The 20,856-nt window shown below is 57.0% G+C and overlaps 1 protein-coding gene across 5 annotated transcripts in view; it reads left to right on the forward strand.

Moving 5' to 3' along the window:
- The first annotated feature begins 596 nt into the window (after nucleotides 1-596).
- The window catches only part of SYNGAP1 (synaptic Ras GTPase activating protein 1), a 41,851-nt gene continuing 21,591 nt past the window's right edge, over nucleotides 597-20,856 (forward strand). For 2 of the 5 annotated variants that reach the window (XM_054295003.1, XM_054295004.1), the window contains exons 1-8: nucleotides 4,946-4,988; nucleotides 8,022-8,132; nucleotides 9,756-9,909; nucleotides 10,011-10,109; nucleotides 14,327-14,881; nucleotides 15,782-15,926; nucleotides 18,157-18,301; nucleotides 18,383-18,619. In XM_054295003.1, coding sequence (XP_054150978.1) covers nucleotides 8,086-8,132; nucleotides 9,756-9,909; nucleotides 10,011-10,109; nucleotides 14,327-14,881; nucleotides 15,782-15,926; nucleotides 18,157-18,301; nucleotides 18,383-18,619 — 1,382 coding nt within the window. In that variant the 5' untranslated portion in view covers nucleotides 4,946-4,988; nucleotides 8,022-8,085. Of the gene's footprint in view, nucleotides 692-4,709; nucleotides 4,832-4,944; nucleotides 4,989-8,021; nucleotides 8,133-9,755; nucleotides 9,910-10,010; nucleotides 10,110-14,326; nucleotides 14,882-15,781; nucleotides 15,927-18,156; nucleotides 18,302-18,382; nucleotides 18,620-20,856 lie in introns of those variants that run through there. The other 3 variants (XM_054295007.1, XM_054295006.1, XM_054295005.1) reach the window with 3 other exon arrangements.

Genomic DNA, 20,856 nt, shown 5'->3' on the forward strand with positions numbered 1-20,856 from the left:
CTCCTGGATTTTGGGTGGGATTTTGGGGCTCCTGCTGCATTTTTGGGGTGGGATTTTGGTTCCTCACCAGTTTTAGGTTCCCCCGGGTTTTGGGGTGGGACCCGAGGTGCCCCCCCCCAGATTTGGGGTGCGATCTGGGTTCCCCCGGGTTTTGTGGGTGGAGTTTGGGGTCCCTGTGGGTTTTAGGGTGGGGTTTTGGGGTCCCCCCGTGTTTTGGGGTGGGATTTCGGTTTTCCCCGGGTTAGGGGTGTAATTTTGGGGTCCCCCCGGGTTTTGGGGTGGGATTTTGGGGTCCCCCCTGGGTCAGGGGTGAGATTTTGGGTTCCCCTGGGTTTTGGGGTGGGATTTTGGGTTCTCCCCCTGGATTTTGGGGCTCCCTGAGCCCCCATTTCCCTCCCTGGGTTTTGGGGTGGGATTTTGTTCTTCCCCAGGTTTTGGGGTCCTGCTGCATTTTGGGGTGTGATTTTGGGGTCTGAGTTTTGGGGTGGGATTTTGGGTTTCCCCTGGGTTTTGGGGACTCCCTGACCCCCGTTCCCCCCCCCGGGTTTAGGGGCTCCCTGACCCCCATTTTCCCCCCTGCCCCACTCCCAGATTACCACGGGCGGCCGCTCCCGCAGGAAGAGCGTTCCCGGGGGGAAGCAGTTCAGCATCAACATGGACGCGCCGCCCGCGCCCGCCCTTCCGGCCCTCGGTGAGCGCCGGCGCCATGGCGACCGCGGCCTGACCGTCACCATGGCAACCGCGGCCTGTCGCCATGGCAACGGTGACCTGTCACCATGGCAACCACGACCTGACAGCCACCATGGCAACCGCAACCTGTCACCATGGCAACCGCGGCCTGTCGCCATGGCAACGGTGACCTGTCACCATGGGCAACCGCGACCTGACAGCCACCATGGCAACCGTGGCTTGTCACTATGGCAACTGCGGCCTGTCACCATGGCAACCATGGCCTGACTGTTACCATGGCAACCGTGACCTGTCACCATGGTGACCATGGCCTGACTGTCACCCATTGCCATGGCAACTGTGGCCTGACTGTCGCCATGGCAACCACGGCCTGACTGTCGCCTTGGCAACTGTGGCCTCACCATCGCCATGACAACCGCAGCCTGACTGTTGCCATGGCAACTGCAGCCTAACCATCGCCATGGCAACTGCGGCCTGACCGTCACTGTGGATACTGTGATCCCCCCATCATGTGTTGCTATGGTTGCTGTTGTCATCCGTTGCCATGGTTACCATCCCCTATTGCATCGGTTACCATTGTAAAGCCCATCATCTGTTGCCATGGTTTCAGTTGTCATCGATCGTCCATTGCCATGATTACCATTGTCATCTATCATCTGTTGCCATGGTTACCATGGTGGTTCCCCCTCATCATCCATTGCCATGGTTACTGTTGGCACCCATCATCCGTTGCCACATTTACTGTTGTCATCTACCATCTGTTGCCATGGTTACCATGTTGGTCCCTCCCCATCGTCCATTGCTATGGTTACTGTTGTCACCCATCATCCGTTGCCATGGTTACCATGATCCCCACGTGCCTGTTGCCATGGTTGCCATTGTCATCCATTTGCATGGTTACCATGGTACCACCCTTATGCCATGGTACCAGTCATTATTCCATTGCTTTGGTTACTGTGGTCCCCCACATGCCTGTTGCCATGGTTATCATGGCATTGTCATTGATCATCTGTTGCCATGGTTACCATGCTCCCCCCCCCCCATTGCCATGGTTACCATTCTATTTCCCCCCTTCCCCCACCTGTTGCCTTGGTTATTTGGGGTATTGTTGCCATGGTTACCGTGGTTGGTCCCAATCCACCCGTTGCCACGGTTACCCCATTACACACCCATTGCCATGGTTACACCATCACACACCCGTTTCCATGGTTACCAATTGCCCAGCCCCTGTTGCCACACTGACACTGGTGCTCAGCCGTTGCCATGGCTACCCTGGTCCCTGTTCCCGTGTTACCATGGTTACCCACCACCACCCGTTGCCATGGTGACCCCATCACACACCCGTTGCCATGGTTACCCCGCTGCACACCCGTTGCCAAGGTCCTCGTAGTCCTCCATCACACATTGCCGTGGTTACCATGGTCCCGTTTCCATGACTACTGTGGTCCCATATGCCTGTTGCTATGGTTACCTCATTGCACACCCGTTGCCATGGTTACCACGTTCCCAATACACCTGTTGTGGTCCTCCATCACACATTGCCATGGTTACCATGGCCCCATTTCCATGTTACCCCATCACACGCCTATTACACCTGTGGCCATGGTCCTCCATCACACGTTGCCATGGTTACCATCCCGTTTCCACGCTGCCATGGTTATTGTGGTCCCCACGTGCCCGTTGCCATGGTTACCCCGTCACACACCCGTTGCCATGGTTACCAAGTACACAACCCCTGTTGCGACGCTTGCACTGGTTCTCAGCTGTTGCCATGGTTACCGTGTTCCCTGTCACCCGTTGCCATGGTTACCCCAGTCCCTGTTTCCATGTTGCCATGGTTACCACAGTCCCCCCACATCGCACACCCGTTGCCATGGTTACCAAGCACCCAGCCCCCGTTTCCACATTTACACAGGTACTCAGCCATTGCCATGGTAACCCTGGTCCCTGTTCTGTGTTGCCATGGTTACCGCAATCATGCATCACCCGTTGCCATGGTTACTGTGGTCCTCCATCACAGATTGCCATGGTCCCATTTCCATGGTTGCCATGGTTACTGTGTTCTCTGTCACCGGTTGCCATGGTTACCCTGGTCCCTGTTTCTGCATTGCCACAGTCCCGCAACACCCGTTGCCATAGTTACTCCATCATCCACCCGTTGCCACGGTTACTGTGGTCCTCCATCACACATTGCTATGGTTACCATTGTCCTGTTTCCATGTTACCATGGTTACTGTGGTCCCCACATGCCCGTTGCCATGGTTACTGCGGTCCTCCATCACTCACTGCTGTGGTTACCGAGGTACCCAGGCAACTGTTGCCATGGCTACCGTGCCCCAGCACATCCCTGTCATTGTGGTTGTTATGGTCCTGCCTGTTGCCATGGTTACCTCATTGCACACCTGTTGCCACGGTTACCCCTCGCCCACGTTGCCATGGTTACTGCACCCCCCCCATCACTCGTTGCCATGGTTACCGTGGCCTGGCACATCCCTGTTGTCATGGTTGTTGTGGTCCTGCCTGTTGCCATGGTTACCGTGGTCCATCACTCCCGTGTTGTCTTGCTTACCCCATCCCAGGCCTGTTGCCATGGTTACCCTGGTCCAGCCCATCCCCGTTGCCATGGTTACCATGATCGTCCCCGTTGCCATGGTAATGGTGACCCATTGCCTCCCCGTTGTCATGGTTACCATGACCCCTGTGGTCTCCGTGCTCGGGAACCGCGATGCTTCGCTGCCCATCACCATGGCAACCGTGGCCCTGTGGTACCTGTTACCATGGTAACCGAGTAACTTGGGGCCTACCTAACCTGTTTCCATGGTAACCATGGCCCTGAATGACCCGTTGCCATGGTAACCAGGTAACACACAACACACACACACCCCTCCCCCCCAGGTCAGGAGCCAGGTAACCTGGTTACCATGGTAACGGGTTATTGCAGACCCTAGGCGACCCAGAATAACCTGTTACCATGGTAACCAGGTCACCCGAGGTCTGAAATCATTCATTGCTATGGTAACCAGGTAACCTGGACCTGGACCGACCTGTTGCCATGGTAACAGGACAACCCAGGTATTGAAGAGTCTGTTGCCATGGTAACCAGTAACCCAGGTCCTGAATGAGCCGCTGCCATGGTAACAGGGTAAAACACACACCCCCACCCCCCCCCCAGGTTCTGAATAGTCCATTGCCATGGTAACCTGGGTCTGGAATAACCCATTGCCATGGTAACCAGGTAACCTACATCCTGAGTGACCAGTTGCCATGGTAACCGTGCAACCTGGATCTGGAATAACCCGCTGCCATGGTAACGGGGTCACCCTGTGCCTGACTAGTCCGTTGCCGTGGTAACTGGGTACTCAGGTCCTGTGCTGCCCGTTGCCATGGTAACCACGCAGCCCACACACTGAGTGACCCATTACCATGGCAACCGCTTTGACCTGGATCTGGAATAACCCGTTGCCATGGTAACCGGGTCACCTGGGCCCTGACTGATCTCTTACCAGGGTAAACGGTCCGTTGCCATGGTAACCAGGTAAGCCAGGCCTGGAACAACCCGTTGCCATGGTAACAGGGTAACTGACATCCTGTGTGACCCGTTGCCATGGTAACCGGGTCACCCTGTGCCTGAGCAGTCTGTTTCCATGGTAACCAGGTAACTCAGGTCCCGATTAGTTTGTTGCCATGGCAACTGCTGCTTGTCGCCATGGAAACCATGATGTAATGACTCCGTGGTGACCTCCTGGTGACCCCTGACCCCTCAGTGACCCCTTGACTCCAATGACCCTGTGACCCCTGGTTGACCCCTAGTGACCCCCAGTGACCCTTGGGTGACCCCTGACCCTGTTTGCCCCCTGGGTGACCCCTGGATTACCCCTAATGCCGGGTGACCCTGGATGACCCCAGTGACCCCTGGATGACCGGTGACTCAAGTGACCACTGGGTGACCCCTGACCTCTGTGACCCCTGGGTGACCCCCGAGTGCCCCCCGAGTGACCCCGTGACCCCGGTGTCCCCAGCAAGGCTTCCTGAGCCGGCGCCTCAAGAGCTCCATCAAGCGCACCAAGAGCCAGCCCAAGCTGGACCGGACCAGCAGCTTCCGGCAGATCCTGCCCCGCTTCCGCAGCGCCGACCACGACAGGTAAATACACCTGGGCACACCTGAGACACACCTGGGGGCACCTGAAACACACCTGGGCACACACCTCGTACACCTGGGGCATTGGGGATACACCTGGGTACACCTGGGGCAGCTTCCGGCAGATCCTGCCCCGCTTCCGCAGCGCCGACCACGACAGGTAAATACACCTGAGACACACCTGGGTACACCTGGGGTACACCTGGGGAACTGGGGATACACCTGGGTACACCTGGGACGCACCTCACACACCTGGGATACACCTGGGTACACCTGGGGGCATTGGGGACACACCTGGGGCATTGGGGATACACCTGGGGGCATTGGGGACACACCTGGGGCATTGGGGATACACCTGGCTACACCTGGGGCAGCTTCCGGCAGATCCTGCCCCGCTTCCGCAGCACCAACCACGACAGGTAAATACACCTGGGACACACCTGAGACACACCTGGGATACACCTGGGTAAAGCTGGGGACACACCTGGGAACATTGGGGACACACCTGGGGCAGCTTCCGGCAGATCCTGCCCCGCTCCTGGAGTATGGATCGTGACAGGTAAATACACCTGGGCACAGGTGAGACACACCTGAGATACACCTGGGCACACCTGGGCACAGGTGAGACACACCTGGGATACACCTGGGCACACCTGGGCACACCTGAGATACACCTGGGCACACCTGGGCACACCTGGGCACAGGTGAGACACACCTGGGATACACCTGGGCACACCTGGGCACACCTGGGCACAGGTGAGGCACACCTGGGATACACCTGGGCACACCTGGGTACACCTGGGATACACCTGGGCACACCTGGGTACACCTGGGACACACCTGGGTACACCTGGGACACACCTGGGGCAGCTTCCGGCAGATCCTGGCCTGCTTCTGGAGTGCCGACCATGACAGGTGAGACACACCTGGGCACACCTGGGGCACTGGGGATGCATCTCATACACCTGGGGTACACCTGGGGTACACATCACACACCTGGGGCAGCTTCCGGCAGATCCTGCTGCGCTTCTGGAACGCTGACCATGACAGGTGAGACACACCTGAGATACACCTGAGCACACCTGGGTACACCTGGGTACACCCGGGTACAGCTGAGATACACCTGGGGCCTTGGGGACACACCTGGGGTACACATCATACACCTGAGATACACCTGGGACACACATCACACACCTGGATACACCTGAGATACACCTGAGATACACCTGGGATACACATCACACACCTGGATACACCTGAGATACACCTGGGGTACACATCACACACCTGGATACACCTGAGATACACCTGAGATACACCTGGGATACACATCACACACCTGGATACACCTGAGATACACCTGAGATACACCTGGGATACACATCACACACCTGGATACACCTGAGATACACCTGAGATACATCTGGGGTACACATCACACACCTGGATACACCTGAGATACACCTGAGATACACCTGGGATACACATCACACACCTGGATACACCTGAGATACACCTGGGGTACACATCACACACCTGGATACACCTGGGGCAGCTTCCGTCAGACCCTGCTGCACTTTGGCAATGCCGGCTACAACAGGTAAATACACCTGGGGTACACCTGGGCCCACCTGGGGTACACCTCATACCCCTGAGACACACCTGGGCACACCTGGGTACACCTGGGGCATTGGGGACACACCTGGGGCAGTTTCCAGCAGATCCTGCTTGGCTTCAGCAGCACCAACTACAACAGGTAAATACACCTGGGGGAACCTGGGGGCATTGGGGACACACCTGGGCACACCTGGGTACAGCTGGGCACACCTGGGGCCATTGGGGACACACCTGGGCACACCTGGGTACAGCTGGGCACACCTGGGGCCATTGGGGACACACCTGGGCACACCTGGGTACAGCTGGGCACACCTGGGGCCATTGGGGACACACCTGGGGCAGCTTCCGGCAGATCCTGCTGTGCTTCGACAGCACCAACTACAACAGGTAAATACACCTGGGGGCACTGGGGACACACCTGGGATACACCTGGGCACACCTGGGTGCACCTGGGGCCATTAGGGACACACCTGGGATACACCTGGGTACACCTGGGGGCACTGGGGACACACCTGGGAAACACCTGAGACACATCTGGGCACACCTGGGGCCATTGGGGACACACCTGGGATACACCTGGGCACGCCTGGGTACACCTGGGGGCACTGGGGACACACCTGGGATACACCTGGGCACACCTGGGTGCACCTGGGGCCATTAGGGACACACCTGGGATACACCTGGGCACACCTGGGGGCACTGGGGACACACCTGGGAAACACCTGAGACACATCTGGGCACACCTGGGGCCATTGGGGACACACCTGGGATACACCTGGGCACGCCTGGGTACACCTGGGGGCACTGGGGACACACCTGGGATACACCTGGGTACACCTGGGCACACCTGGGGGCATTGGGGACACACCTGAGACACACCTGGGTACACCTGGGGGCACTGGGGACACACTTGGGATACACCTGGGTACACCTGGGGGCATTGGGGTCACACGTGGGGCAGCTTCCGGCAGATCCTGCTGCGCTTTGGCAGCGCCAACCACGACAGGTAAATACACCTGGGGGCACCTGTGACACATCTGGGACACCTGGGGGACTGGGGACACACCTGGGCACACCTGGGGACACCTGGGGACACCTGGGGACAGCCATGGGCACACCTGGGGTCACCTGGGAACACCTGGGGACACCTGGGGTCACACCTGGGGTCACCTGGGCACACCTGGGGACACCTGGGGTCACCTGGGCACACCTGGGGTCACACCTGGGGTCACACCTGGGCACACCTGAGGGAGTTTGGGCGCACCTTGGGATACCTGGGCACGCCTAGGACACACCTGGGGACACACCTGAGGGATACCTGGGCACACCTGGGCACACCTGAGGGATACCTGGGCACACCTGGGCACACCTGGGCACACCTGAGGGATACCTGGGCACACCTGGGGACACACCTGAGGGATACCCGGGCACACCTGGGCACACCTGAGGGATACCTGGGCACACCTGGGGACACACCTGAGGGATACCTGGGCACACCTGGGGTCACCTGGGGACGCACCTGAGGGACTTTGGGGGTACCTGGGGACACCTGCAAACACACCTGGGACACACCTAGGAGACCCGGACACACCTGGGGACACCAGGGCACACCTGGGGACACCACGGGGGCATTTGGGGACATGTGGGGGCACTGGACCAGCAGCTCCCACAGCGCCGAGCGTGACAGGTACCGGCAACACCTGGGGCACACCTGGGCACACCTGGGCACACCTGGGGGCACCCCGGGGGGATCTGGGGGTCCCACCGGGGGAGGGGCCCTGAGTTCCGCCAGGAACTGCCCAGAATCCCCCAAAATCCCCCCAAAATTCCCCCCAAATCCCCCCAAAATTCCACAAAAATCCCCCCCAAAATTCTCTGAAAATCCCCCCAAAATTCCATAAATATGCCCCAAAAATCCCCCCAAAATTCCACCAAAATCCCCCCAAAATTCCCAGAAAATCTCCCCAAAAGTCCCCCCGAAATTCCCCAAAAATCCCTCCCAGAATGCCCCCAGAAATCCCCCCAAAATTCCCCAAAATCCCCCAAAAATCCCCTCCAATTCCCCAAAAATCTCCTCAAATGCCCCCGAACTCCCTCAGATCTCCCCAAATTCCCTCAACCCCCCAAAATCCCCTCAAACAACACAGAACCCCCCAAACCTGCCAGAATCCCCCCAAATCCCCCCAAATTCCCTCCAATCCCCCCCCAAATCTCTTTCCAACCCCTCCAATCTTTGCCAAATCCCCCCCGAATCCTCCCTAAATCCCCCCAAAATCCCCTCCCCAAATCCTGAATTCCCAAAATTCACAAATCCCCCAAAATCAGACCCCCTCAGAATCCCCCCCAATTCCCGAAATTCCCGAACCCCCCAATCCAGGGCTTGGCTGATGCGGAGCTTTAAAGAGTCACACTGGCACGACCCTCCCCAAATGGCCCCAAATCTCCCTAAAATGGCCCCAAATCCCCCCTCAAATCCCCCTAGACTCCCCCAGACCCCCCCAAATTCCCAAAAATCCCAAACCCCCGCGATCCAGGGCCTGGCTGATGCAGAGATTTAAAGAGTTGCGCTCGCACAAAATCCCCCCAAATCCCCCCCAAAATGTCCCCAGATTCCCTCAAATCTTCCCCCAAAATGTCCCCAGATTCCCCCAAAGCCCCCCCAGTATGGCCCCAAATGCCTCCTAGCCCCCCCCAGATAACCCCCAGCCCACCCCCCCAGGATCCCCCCGAATTCCCAAAATTCCCAAATCCCCACAGACGGATGCAGGAGTCGCATTCGCAGAAACTCCCCCCAGATCCCCCCTAAATGGCCCCAATTCTCCCCAAATCCCCCCAAAATGGCCCCAAGTCTCCTCAAATGGCCCCAAATGGCTCCAGATGGCCCCAAATCCCCCAGAACCCCCCCAGACCCCCCGGATCCCCCCAAATTGCCGGCGTTCCCGCTGCAGGGCACAGCTGATGCAGAGCTTTAAGGAGTGGCAGTCCCACAAACTTCCCCACAAATCCCCCCAAAATGGCTCCAATTCTCCCCAAAATGTCCCCAAATCCCCCTAAAATGGTCCCAAATCCCCCCCAGATACCCCCCAGCCCCCCCAGCCCCCTGGATCCCCCCGAATTCCCGGCATTCCCGCTGCAGGGCGAGGCTGATGCAGAACTTTAAGGAGTCGCACTCGCACGAGCTCTCCCAAACACCCCCAAACACCCCCAAATCCCCCCCAAATCCCCCCCCAAATGCCCCAAATCCCCCCAAATGCCCCCCAGCCCCCCCAGCCCCCCGGATCCCCCCGAATTCCCCGAATTCCCGCTGCAGGGCGCGGCTGATGCAGAGCTTTAAGGAGTCGCACTCGCACGAGTCCCTGCTGAGCCCCTCGAGCGCGGCCGAGGCGCTGGAGCTGAACCTGGACGAGGATTCCATCATCAAGGCCGTGCACAGCAGCATCCTGGGCCAGGAGTTCTGCTTCGAGGTGCGGCCGCCTTCCGGAACCTCCCGGAACCTTCCGGAACCTCCCGGGGGCGCCTCCCGGGGGGGGCGTGGCTCACCCGGGGCTGGGGGCGGTGCCCGCAGGTGACGACGGCGTCGGGCACCAAATGTTTCGCCTGCCGGTCGGCGGCCGAGAGGGACAAATGGATCGAGAACCTGCAGCGCGCCGTGAAGCCCAACAAGGTGGGGGAGGGGCTGCGGGGAGGGGGAGGGGCTGCGGGGAGGGGGGAGGGGCTAGTGGGTGTGGGGGAGGGGTGACTGGTGGGGATGGGGGTGGTCAGTGGGGTTTGGTGGTCACCTGGTTATGGGGAGGGTCAATGGGTCATGGGGATGGATAATTGGTCATTGGGGTGGTCAACAGGTCATGGGGATGATCAGCGGGTCATGGGGTTGGCCAACTGGTGATGGGGATGGTCAGCGTGTCATGGGAGTGGGCAACCGGTCATGGGGATGGGCAACTGGTCAGGGGGTTGGCCAACTGGTCATGGGGATGGTCAACGGGTCATGGGGGTGGGCAACTGGTCATGAGGATGGGCAACCGGTGGGGATGGCGGTGGTCATTGGAGTTTGATGGTCAACTGGTGTTCAATGGTCAGTTGGTGTTCGATGGGCAACCGGTCATGGAGAGGGTCAAGGGGTCATAGGGGTGGGCAACTGGTCGTGGGGATGGGCAACTGGTCATTGGGTTGGTCAACGGGTCATTGGGATGGTCAGCGGGTCATGTGGTTGGTCAACTGGTCACAGGGGTGGGCAACTGGCCATGGGGGTGGACAATTGGTCATGGTGGTGGGGGTGGTCATTGGTGTTTGATGGTCAGCTGGTGTTTGATGGTCAGCTGGTTATGGGAAGGGTCAACAGGCCATGGGCGTGGGCAGCTGGTGACGGGGGTGGGCAATGGGTGGGGATGGGGATGGTCATTGGGGTTCTGTGGTCAACTGGTGGGGATGGTTGGTTGGTGTTTAATGGTCAGCTGGTCATGGGGATGGGCAACTGGTCATGTGGTTGGTCAACTGGTCATGGGGATGGGCAACTGGTCAAGGAGATGGGGGTGGTCAGTGGGGTTTGATGGTCAACTGGTTATGGGCAGGGTCAATCGGCCATGGGGAGAGTCAGTGGGTCATGGGGATGGGCAACTGGTCATGAGGGTGGTCAGCTAATCATGGGGATGGGCAACTGGTGAAGGGGGTGGGCAACTGGTCATGGAGATGGGGGTGGTCAGTGGGGTTTGATGGTCAACTGATGTTCAATGGTCAGTTGGCGTTCAATGGTCAACAGGTCATGGGAGTGGGCAACTGGTGGGGATGGGGGTCATTAACTGGTGTTTGATGGTCAACGGGTTTGGGGAGAATCAATGGGTCATGGGGGTGGGCAACTGGTCAGGATTGTGGGCAACTGGTCAGGATTGTGGGCAACTGGTCATGGGAATGGGGGTGGTCAGTGGGGTTTGAGGGTCAGCTGGTCATGGGGAGCGTCAGCAGGTCACGGGAGAGGGCAACTGGTCATGGGGATGGTCAACTGGTGAAGGGAGTGGGCAACTGGCAGGGATGGTGTTTGATGGTCAGCTGGTGTTTGTTGGTCAGCAGGTTGGTCAATGGGTCATGGGGATGGGCAACTGGTCAGGGGAGTGGGCAACTGGTGGGGACGGGTGTGGTCAGTGGGGTTTGATGATCAGCTGGTTATGGGGAGGGTTAATGGGTCATGGGGGTGGGCAACTGGGCATGGGAGAGGGCAGCTGGGCATGGGGATGAGCAACTGGTTATGGGGAGAGTCAACCAGCCATGGGGATGGGCAACTGGTCAGGGGGGTGGTCAATGGGTCATGGGGATGGGCAACTGGTCATGGGAGTGGGCAACTGGTGGGGATAAGGGTGGTCAGTGGTGTTCGATGGTCAACTGATTATGGGGAGGGTCAACGGGTCATAGGCATAGGCATATGGTCAGGGGGGTGGGCAACTGGTCATGGGGTTGGTCAGCTGGTCATGGAGATGGTCAGTGAGTCATGGGAGTGGGCAACCGGTCATGGGGATGGGGATGGTCGTTGGAGCTTGATGGTCACCTGGTGTTCAATGGTCATTTGATCATGGCAATGGTCAGCGGGTCATTGGGTTGGTCAACGGGTCATGGGGATGGTCAGCAGGTCATGTGGTTGGTCAACTGGTCATAGGGATGGGCAACTGGTCATGGAGGTGGACAATTGGTCATGGTGGTGGGGGTGGTCATTGGTGTTTGATGGTCAGCTGGTGTTTGATGGTCAGCTGGTTATGGGAAGAGTCAACAGGCCATGGGCGTGGGCAGCTGGTGACGGGGGTGGGCAATTGGTGGGGATGGGGATGGTCATTGGGGTTCGATGGTCAGCTGGTGGGGATGGTCAGTTGGTGTTCAATGGGCAACTGGTCATGAGGGTGGTCAACTGTTCATGGGGATGGGCAACTGGTGAAGGGGATGGGCAACTGGTAGGGATGAGGGTGGTCAGTGGGGTTTGATGGTCAACTGGTTATGGGCAGGGTCAATCGGCCATGGGGCTAGTCAGTGGGTCATGGGGATGGGCAACTGGTCATGAGGGTGGTCAGCTAATCATGGAGATGGGCAACTGGTGAAGGGGGTGGGCAACTGGTCATGGAGATGGGGGTGGTCAGTGGGGTTTGATGGTCAACTGATGTTCAATGGTCAGTTGGCATTCAATGGTCAACTGGTCATGGGGGTGGGCAACTGGTGGGGATGGGGGTCATTAACTGGTGTTGAGTGGTCAACTGGTATTTGATGGTCAGCTGGTTATGGGGAGAGCCAATGGATCACAGGGATGGTCAGCGGGTGGGATGGGGGTGGTCAGCTGGTGTTGGTGAGCTGGTCATGGGGGGGTGAAGTGGCCATCAGGATGGTGAAGTGGTGGGAATGGAAATGATCAGATGGTGTCGATGATCAACTGGTCATGGGAATGGTCAGCCGGTGGGGATGGTCATGCTGTTGATGGTCAGCTGGTGGGGATGATCAGATGGGGATGGGGATGGTCATGATGTCGATGGTCAACTGGTGATGGAAGTGGACAGCTGATATTGATGATCAATTAGTGATGGAGGTGGTCAGTTGGTGTTGATGGTCAGCTGGTGGGGTTGGTCAGCTGGTGCCGATGGTTAACTGGCGTTTGACGGTATACTGGTGGTGGTTGACTGGTAATGGAGGTGGTCAATTGCTACTGATGGTCACCTGGTGTGTGATGGTCAGCTGACATCGATGGTCAACTGGTGGTGGAGGTGATTATGGTGTTTATGGTCAAAAGTTGTCAATGGTCAGCTGGTGTGGATGGTCATCTGGTGGGGATGAAGATGGTCATCTGGTGGGGATGAAGATGGTCAGCTGGTGGGGATGAAGATGGTCAGCTGGTGTTGATGGCTAACTGGTGGGCCTGAAGTTGATCACCTGGTGTGGATGTCAGTGGGGATAAGGATGGTCAAGCAGTGGTGATGAGCCCGGTCAACTGGTCTTGACGGTCACCTGTGCTCGATGGTCAACTGATGGGGATGGGAATGGTCAAGTGGTGTTGGTGGTCACCTGGTGGGAATGGGGATGGTCCATTGGTGTTGATGTCAGCTGGGCTAGAGATGGTCAAGCAGTGGTGAGGAGCCTGGTCAGCTGGTGTTGATGGTCATCTGGGTGGTCAATTGGAGGGGATATTGATGGTCAGTTGATATTGATGGTCAGCGGGGGATAGAGGTGGTCATGATGTTGATGGTCATCTGCTGTCAATGGTCAGCTGGTGTTGCTGCCAGCTGGTGTTGGTGGTCATCTGGTGTCAGTGGTCAGCTGGTGTTGATGGCAACTGGGCTAAGGATGCCCAAGCCACGGTGATAAGCCTGGTCAGCTGGTGTTGATGGTCAGCTGGTGTTAATGGTCAGCTGGTGCTGAGGGTGTCCATGATGCTGATGGTCAGCTGGTGTTGATGGTCAGCTGGTGCTGAGGGTGTCCATGATGCTGATGGTCACCTGGCATTGATGGTCACCTGGCGTTGATGGCCACCTGGCATTGATGGTCACCTGGTGTTGATGGCCACCTGGGTTAACGATCACTTGGTGTCAATGGGGATGGTCACCTGGTGTTGAGGGTCCCCTGGTGTTAACGATCACCTGGTGGCAGTGGGGATGGCCACCTGGCATTGATGGTCAGTGGGTGTTGATGGTCAGTTGGTGCTGATGGCCACCTGGTGTTGATGGCCACCTGGCATTGATGGCCACCTGGTGTTAACGATCACCTCGAGTCAACGGGGATGGTCAGGTGCCGTTGATGGTCACCTGGTGGCCATGGGGGTGTCCACCCGGCCTCGATGCCCACCCGGCCGAGGCCACCCCGTCGCGGCTCCGAGCCGCTCCACGGGCGTCACCACCCCACGGCGCCCCGCCCCCGCAGGACAACAGCCGCCGCGTGGACAACGTGCTGAAGCTGTGGGTGATCGAGGCGCGCGACCTGCCGCCCAAGAAGCGCTACTACTGCGAGCTGTGCCTGGACGACATGCTGTACGCGCGCACCACCAGCAAGGCCCGCACCGACAACGTCTTCTGGGGCGAGCACTTCGAGTTCAACAACCTGCCCGCCGTGCGCACCATCCGCCTGCACCTCTACAAGGACACCGACAAGAAGAGGAAGAAGGACAAGAGCAACTACGTGGGCATGGTGAGCATCCCCATCGCCAGCGTCACCGGGCGGCACTTCGCCGAGCAGTGGTACCCGCTGAGCCAGCCCAGCGGCAGCAAGAGCAAGGCCGGGTGCCCCGCGCTGCGCGTCAAGAGCCGCTTCCAGACCATGAGCATCCTGCCCATGGAGCTCTACAAGGAGTTCGCCGAGTACGTCACCAACAACTACCGCATGCTGTGCGCCGTGCTGGAGCCCGTGCTCAGCGTCAAGAGCAAGGAGGAGGTGGCCTGCGCGCTGGTGCACATCCTGCAGAGCACCGGCAAGGCCAAGGTGGGACATGGGGATGGAATGGTGGGATCTAGGGGGGGTTCGGTGGGTGGATGGATGGATGGATGGATGACGGATGGATGGGTGGATGGATGGATGATGGATGGATGGATGGATGGATGGGTGGATGGATGGAGCTGGAGGTGGCCTGCGCGCTGGTGCACATCCTGCAGAGCACCGGCAAGGCCAAGGTGGGACATGGGGATGGATTGGTGGGATGGATGGATGGATGGATGGATGGGTGGATGGATGGATGATGGATGGATGGATGATGGATGGATGGATGGATGGATGGATGGGTGGGTGGATGGATGATGCATGGATGGATGGATGGATGATGGATGGATGGATGGATGGATGGATGGGGATGGAGGTGACCTGCGCGCTGGTGTACATCCTGCAGAGCATGGGCAAGGCCAAGGTGGGACATGGGGATGGATTGGTGGGGTCTTGGGGTGGTGGGATGGATGATGGATGGATGGAGCTGGAGGTGGCCTGCGCGCTGGTGCACATCCTGCAGAGCACCGGAAAGGCCAAGGTGGGGTTTTGGAGGTTGGAATGGTGGGATCTTGGTAGGGTTGGGGTGGTGGGATGGATGGATGGATGGATGGATGGATGGATGGATGGATGATGGATGGATGGATGGATGGATGGATGATGGATGGATGGATGGATGGATGGATGATGGATGGATGGATGGATGGAGCTGGAGGTGGCCTGCACACTGGTGCACATCCTGCAGAGCACCAGCAAGGCCAAGGTGGGACAGCAGGGTTGGGGTGGTGGGATCTTGGCAGGGTTGAGGTGGTGGGATGGATGATGAATGGATGGATGGATGGATGGATGGATGGAGATGGGACAGAAGGACACCCGCCACTGGCCCACACTGATGCTTGTGGGCAGGACTTCCTGTCGGACATGGCCATGACGGAGGTGGATCGTTTCATGGACCGGGAGCACCTGATCTTCCGGGAGAACACCTTGGCCACCAAAGCCATCGAGGAGTACCTGAAGCTCATCGGCCAGAAATACCTCAAGGACGCCATTGGTGAGCGCCACCAGCACTGGGGGGTGTCGGTGGGGGCGGGGTCTCCTTGGCAGGGGCGTGGTGGGGTGGGTGGTCCCACTCATGGCCATGACATGGTTGAGTGGTTCCTTCTTGTCATCATGAGATGCTTGAGTGGTCCCCACTCATGGCTATGAGGTCATTGCATGGTGCCCATTCATGGCTGAGTTCCATCACCACCATCATCAGATCGTTGGGTGGTCCTCACTCATGGCCAGGTTCCTTCACCACCATCATGAGATGGTTGGATTTTCCCTTCTCATGGCCATGACGTGGTTGGATTGTCCCTACTCATGTCCTTGACAGTTTTTGAGGTCCCACACATGACCAATTCCATCACAACCATCATGAGATCATTGGGTGGTCCTCACTCATGGCCAGGTTCCATCACCACCATGATGAGATCCTTGGATTGTCCCTCCTCATGGCCATGACATGGTTGGGTGGTTCTTACTCATGGCCATGACATTGTTTGAGGTCCCACACATGACCAGGTTCCATCGCCACCATCATGAGATCGTTGGGTTGTCCCTTCTCACATCCACAAGAGATTTGGGTGGTCTCTACTCATGGCCATGACATGGTTGGGTGTCCCTTGTTGTGGTCATGGGATGGTTGGGAGGTCCCTGCTCACAGCCTGGTTCCATCACCACCATCATGAGGTCATTGGGTGGTCCCACAGGTGATCATGAGATGGTTGGGCACCCCCTTGTTGTGGTCATGAGATGGTTGGGAGGTCCCTGCTCACAGCCTGGTTCCATCACCATCATCGTGAGATTGTTGGGTTGTCCCTTCTCATGGCCATGAGATCCTTGGGTGGTCTCTTTTCATGGCCATGTCCCCACTAGATGGTTCTGGGATGGTTGGGTGGTCCCTATCATAATCAAGTTCCATCACCTTCATCAATGAGATGGTTGGGTGGTCTCTTCTTGTGGCCATGGGACTTTGTGTGGTCCCTGCTCATGGTCCTGACATGGTTGGGTGGCCCCTTCCTGTGGTCATGAGATGGTTGGGTGGCCCCCACTGATAGCCTGGTTCCATCACCATCATCGTGAGATGGTTGGGTCGTTCCTTCTCATGGCCGTGAGATCCTTGGGTGGTTCCAGGTTCCATCACCACCATCATCATGAGATCTTGGGTGGTCCCCACTCATCGCCAGGTTCTATCACCACCATCATGAGATCATTGGGTGGTCACTTTGCACAGCCATGACAGGGTTGGGTCCCTTCTTGTGGTCATGGCATGGTTGGGTGGTCCCCACCAATGACCAGGTTCCATCACCACCATCAGGAGATCATTGGGTGGCCCCCACTCATGGCCATGAAATCACTGGGAGGTCCCTTCTTGTGACCATGAGATCATTGGGTGGCCAGTTCTCATGGCCATGACACAGCTGGGTGGTCCCTGCCATGGCCATTAGATCACTGGATGGTCCCTACTCAAGCTCATGTTCCATCATCACCATCAGGAGATCATTGGATGTTCCTCACTCATGGCCATGTTCCATTCCGATCAGCATGAGATCTTTAGGTGGTCCCCACTCATGGCCAGTAGGTCATTGGGTGGTCCCCCCTCAAAGTCATGTTCCATCAACATCATCATGAGATCTTTGGGTGGTCCCTTCTCACATCCATGACAGGTTGGGTGGTCCCCACTCATGGCCATTAGGTCATTGGATGGTCCTCACTCATGGCCATGCTCCATCCCCATCATCTTGAGATCTTTGGGTGGTCCCTTCTCAACTGCATGACATGATTGGGTGGTCCCCACTCATGGTCCTATTCCATCACCATCATCATGAGATCTTTGGATGGTCCCCACTCATCGCCATGTTCCATGCCCGCCACCATGAGATCTTTGGGTGGTCTCCACTCATGGCCATGTTCCATCCCCACCATCATGAGATCTTTGGATGGTCCCCACTCATCGCCATGTTCCATCCCCACCATCTTGAGATCTTTGGGTGTTCCTCACTCACGGCCATGTTCCATCCCCACCACCATGAGATCTTTGGGTGTTCCTCACTCACGGCCATGTTCCATCCCCGCCACCATGAGATCTTTGGGTGTTCCTCACTCATGGCCATGTTCCATCACCACCATCATGAGATCTTTGTCTGGTCCCTCCCCCCCTCCATGACACATCCGGGTCCCTTCTCCCCCCGCCCCTCGGTGTCCCCCCGGTGTCCCCTCGTGTCCCCACCGTGCCGCAGGCGAGTTCATCCGCGCGCTCTACGAGTCGGAGGAGAACTGCGAGGTGGACCCCATGAAGTGCTCGGCCTCCACGCTGGCCGACCACCAGGCCAACCTGCGCATGTGCTGCGAGCTGGCGCTCTGCAAGGTGGTCAACTCCCACTGGTGAGTGCGGGGACGTCCCCGGGGTCCGTGCGACGCCGCGTGACGCCGCGTGACGCCGCGTGACGTCCCGCCGTGTCCCAGCGTGTTCCCGCGGGAGCTGAAGGAGGTGTTCGCCTCGTGGCGGCTGCGCTGCGCCGAGCGCGGGCGCGAGGACATCGCCGACCGCCTGATCAGCGCCTCGCTCTTCCTGCGCTTCCTGTGCCCCGCCGTCATGTCCCCCAGCCTCTTCGGCCTCATGCAGGAGTACCCCGACGAGCAGACGGCGCGGACGCTGACCCTCATCGCCAAGGTCATCCAGAACTTGGCCAACTTCACCAAGTGAGGGCGGGGACGGCGGCGGGAGGGACCGGGGAGGGGTGGGGGTGGATGATGGATGTGGGGGTGGATGATGGATGGATGGATGGATGGATGGATGGATGATGGATGGATGGATGGATGGATGGATGGATGATGGATGGATGATGGATGGATGATGGATGGATGGATGGATGGATGATGGATGGATGATGGATGGATGGATGATGGATGGATGGATGGATGATGGATGGATGATGGATGGATGGATGGATGGATGGATGATGGATGGATGATGGATGGATGGATGATGGATGGATGATGGATGATGGATGGATGATGGATGGATGGATGGATGATGGATGGATGGATGGATGATGGATGGATGATGGATGGATGATGGATGGATGGATGGATGATGGATGGATGGATGATGGATGGATGGATGGATGGATGGATGGATGATGGATGGATGGATGGATGATGGATGGATGGATGATGGATGGATGGATGGATGGATGGATGGATGGATGGATGATGGATGGATGATGGATGGATGGATGATGGATGGATGGATGGTTGATGGATGGATGGATGGATGGATGGTTGATGGATGATGGATGGATGATGGATGGATGGTTGATGGATGGATGGATGGATGGATGGATGATGGATGATGAATGGATGATGGATGGATGGATGGATGATGGATGGATGATGGATGGATGGATGATGGATGATGGATGGATGATGGATGGATGGATGGATGGATGATGGATGGATGATGGATGGTTGATGGATGGATGATGGATGGATGGTTGATGGATGGATGGATGGATGGATGGATGGATGATGGATGGATGGTTGATGGATGGATGGATGGATGGATGGATGAATGATGGATGATGGATGGATGATGGATGGATGGATGGATGATGGATGGATGATAACAGTCATTGATGATGACAATGATGATGATGATGATGGATGGTGGGTCATGATGGATCACAGATGGTGATGGAAGGTGGATGATGATGGATGACGGCTGAGGATGGATGATGGATGACAGATGATGATGGATGGATGATGGATGGTGATGATGGATGTTGATGACGATGATAACAATGGATGAAGGATGATGATGATGGATGATGGATGGATGGATGGATGGATGGATGGATGCTGATGGGTGATTACAGTGGTTGATGATGGTGGATGGTGGATGATGAATGATGGATGATGATTTAAGGTGGCTGATGATGGATGGATGATGGATGGATGATGGATGATGGCTGATGATAGAAGATGGATGACAGGTAATTATGGAATGGATGATGGATGATGACCATTGATGATGATGATGATGATGACAATGGATGACAGATCACCATGGATGATGGATGGATGATGGATGAAGGATGATGGAGGATGGATGGATGGATGGATGGATGATCGATGATAACAGCGGTTGATGATGGTGATGGATGGTGGATGGTGGATGATGGATGACAGATGACGATGGGTGGTGGATTCTGATGGATGAGAGATGATGATGCATGGATGGTGGATGATGGATAATGATGCATGGATGATGGATGACGGGTGATGATGGATGGTGACGATGGATGATGATGGATGGTAGATGCTGATGCATGAGAGATGATGATGGATGATGATGGATGATGATGGATGATGGAGGATGGATGATGACAGATGACGGATGACAGGTGATGGTGGATGGATGGTGGATGATGATGGATGAAAGATGATGGATGAACAATGGTTACAGACGAAGAATGAGAATGGATGAAGGATGATGATTGTTCATGATGATGACAGTCGATGAAGGATGATGATGGATGGTGATGGAAGATGACAATGGGTGGAGTATGACAGTGGATGAAGGATGATGATGGATGGATGATGGTTGATGATGATGATGACGATGGATGACAACAGATGATGATGGATGATGGATGATGGTCGATGATGGAGGATGACAATGGATGAAGGATGATGATGGAGGAAGGATGATGATGGATGGATGATGGTTGATGATGATGATGACGATGGATGACAACAGATGATGATGGATGATGGATGATGGTTGATGATGGAGGATGACAATGGATGAAGGATGATGATGGAGGAAGGATGATGATGGATGGATGATGATGGTTGACGATGATGATGATGACGACGACGATGGACAACAATGGATGCCAACAGCTGATGATCGATGATGCACAACCCCCCTTCCC

The sequence above is a fragment of the Melozone crissalis genome, unplaced genomic scaffold, assembly GCF_028551555.1.
Source record: "Melozone crissalis strain CALT ecotype California unplaced genomic scaffold, PUWL_Pcris_2 ptg000458l_1, whole genome shotgun sequence".
Taxonomy (NCBI): domain Eukaryota; kingdom Metazoa; phylum Chordata; class Aves; order Passeriformes; family Passerellidae; genus Melozone; species Melozone crissalis.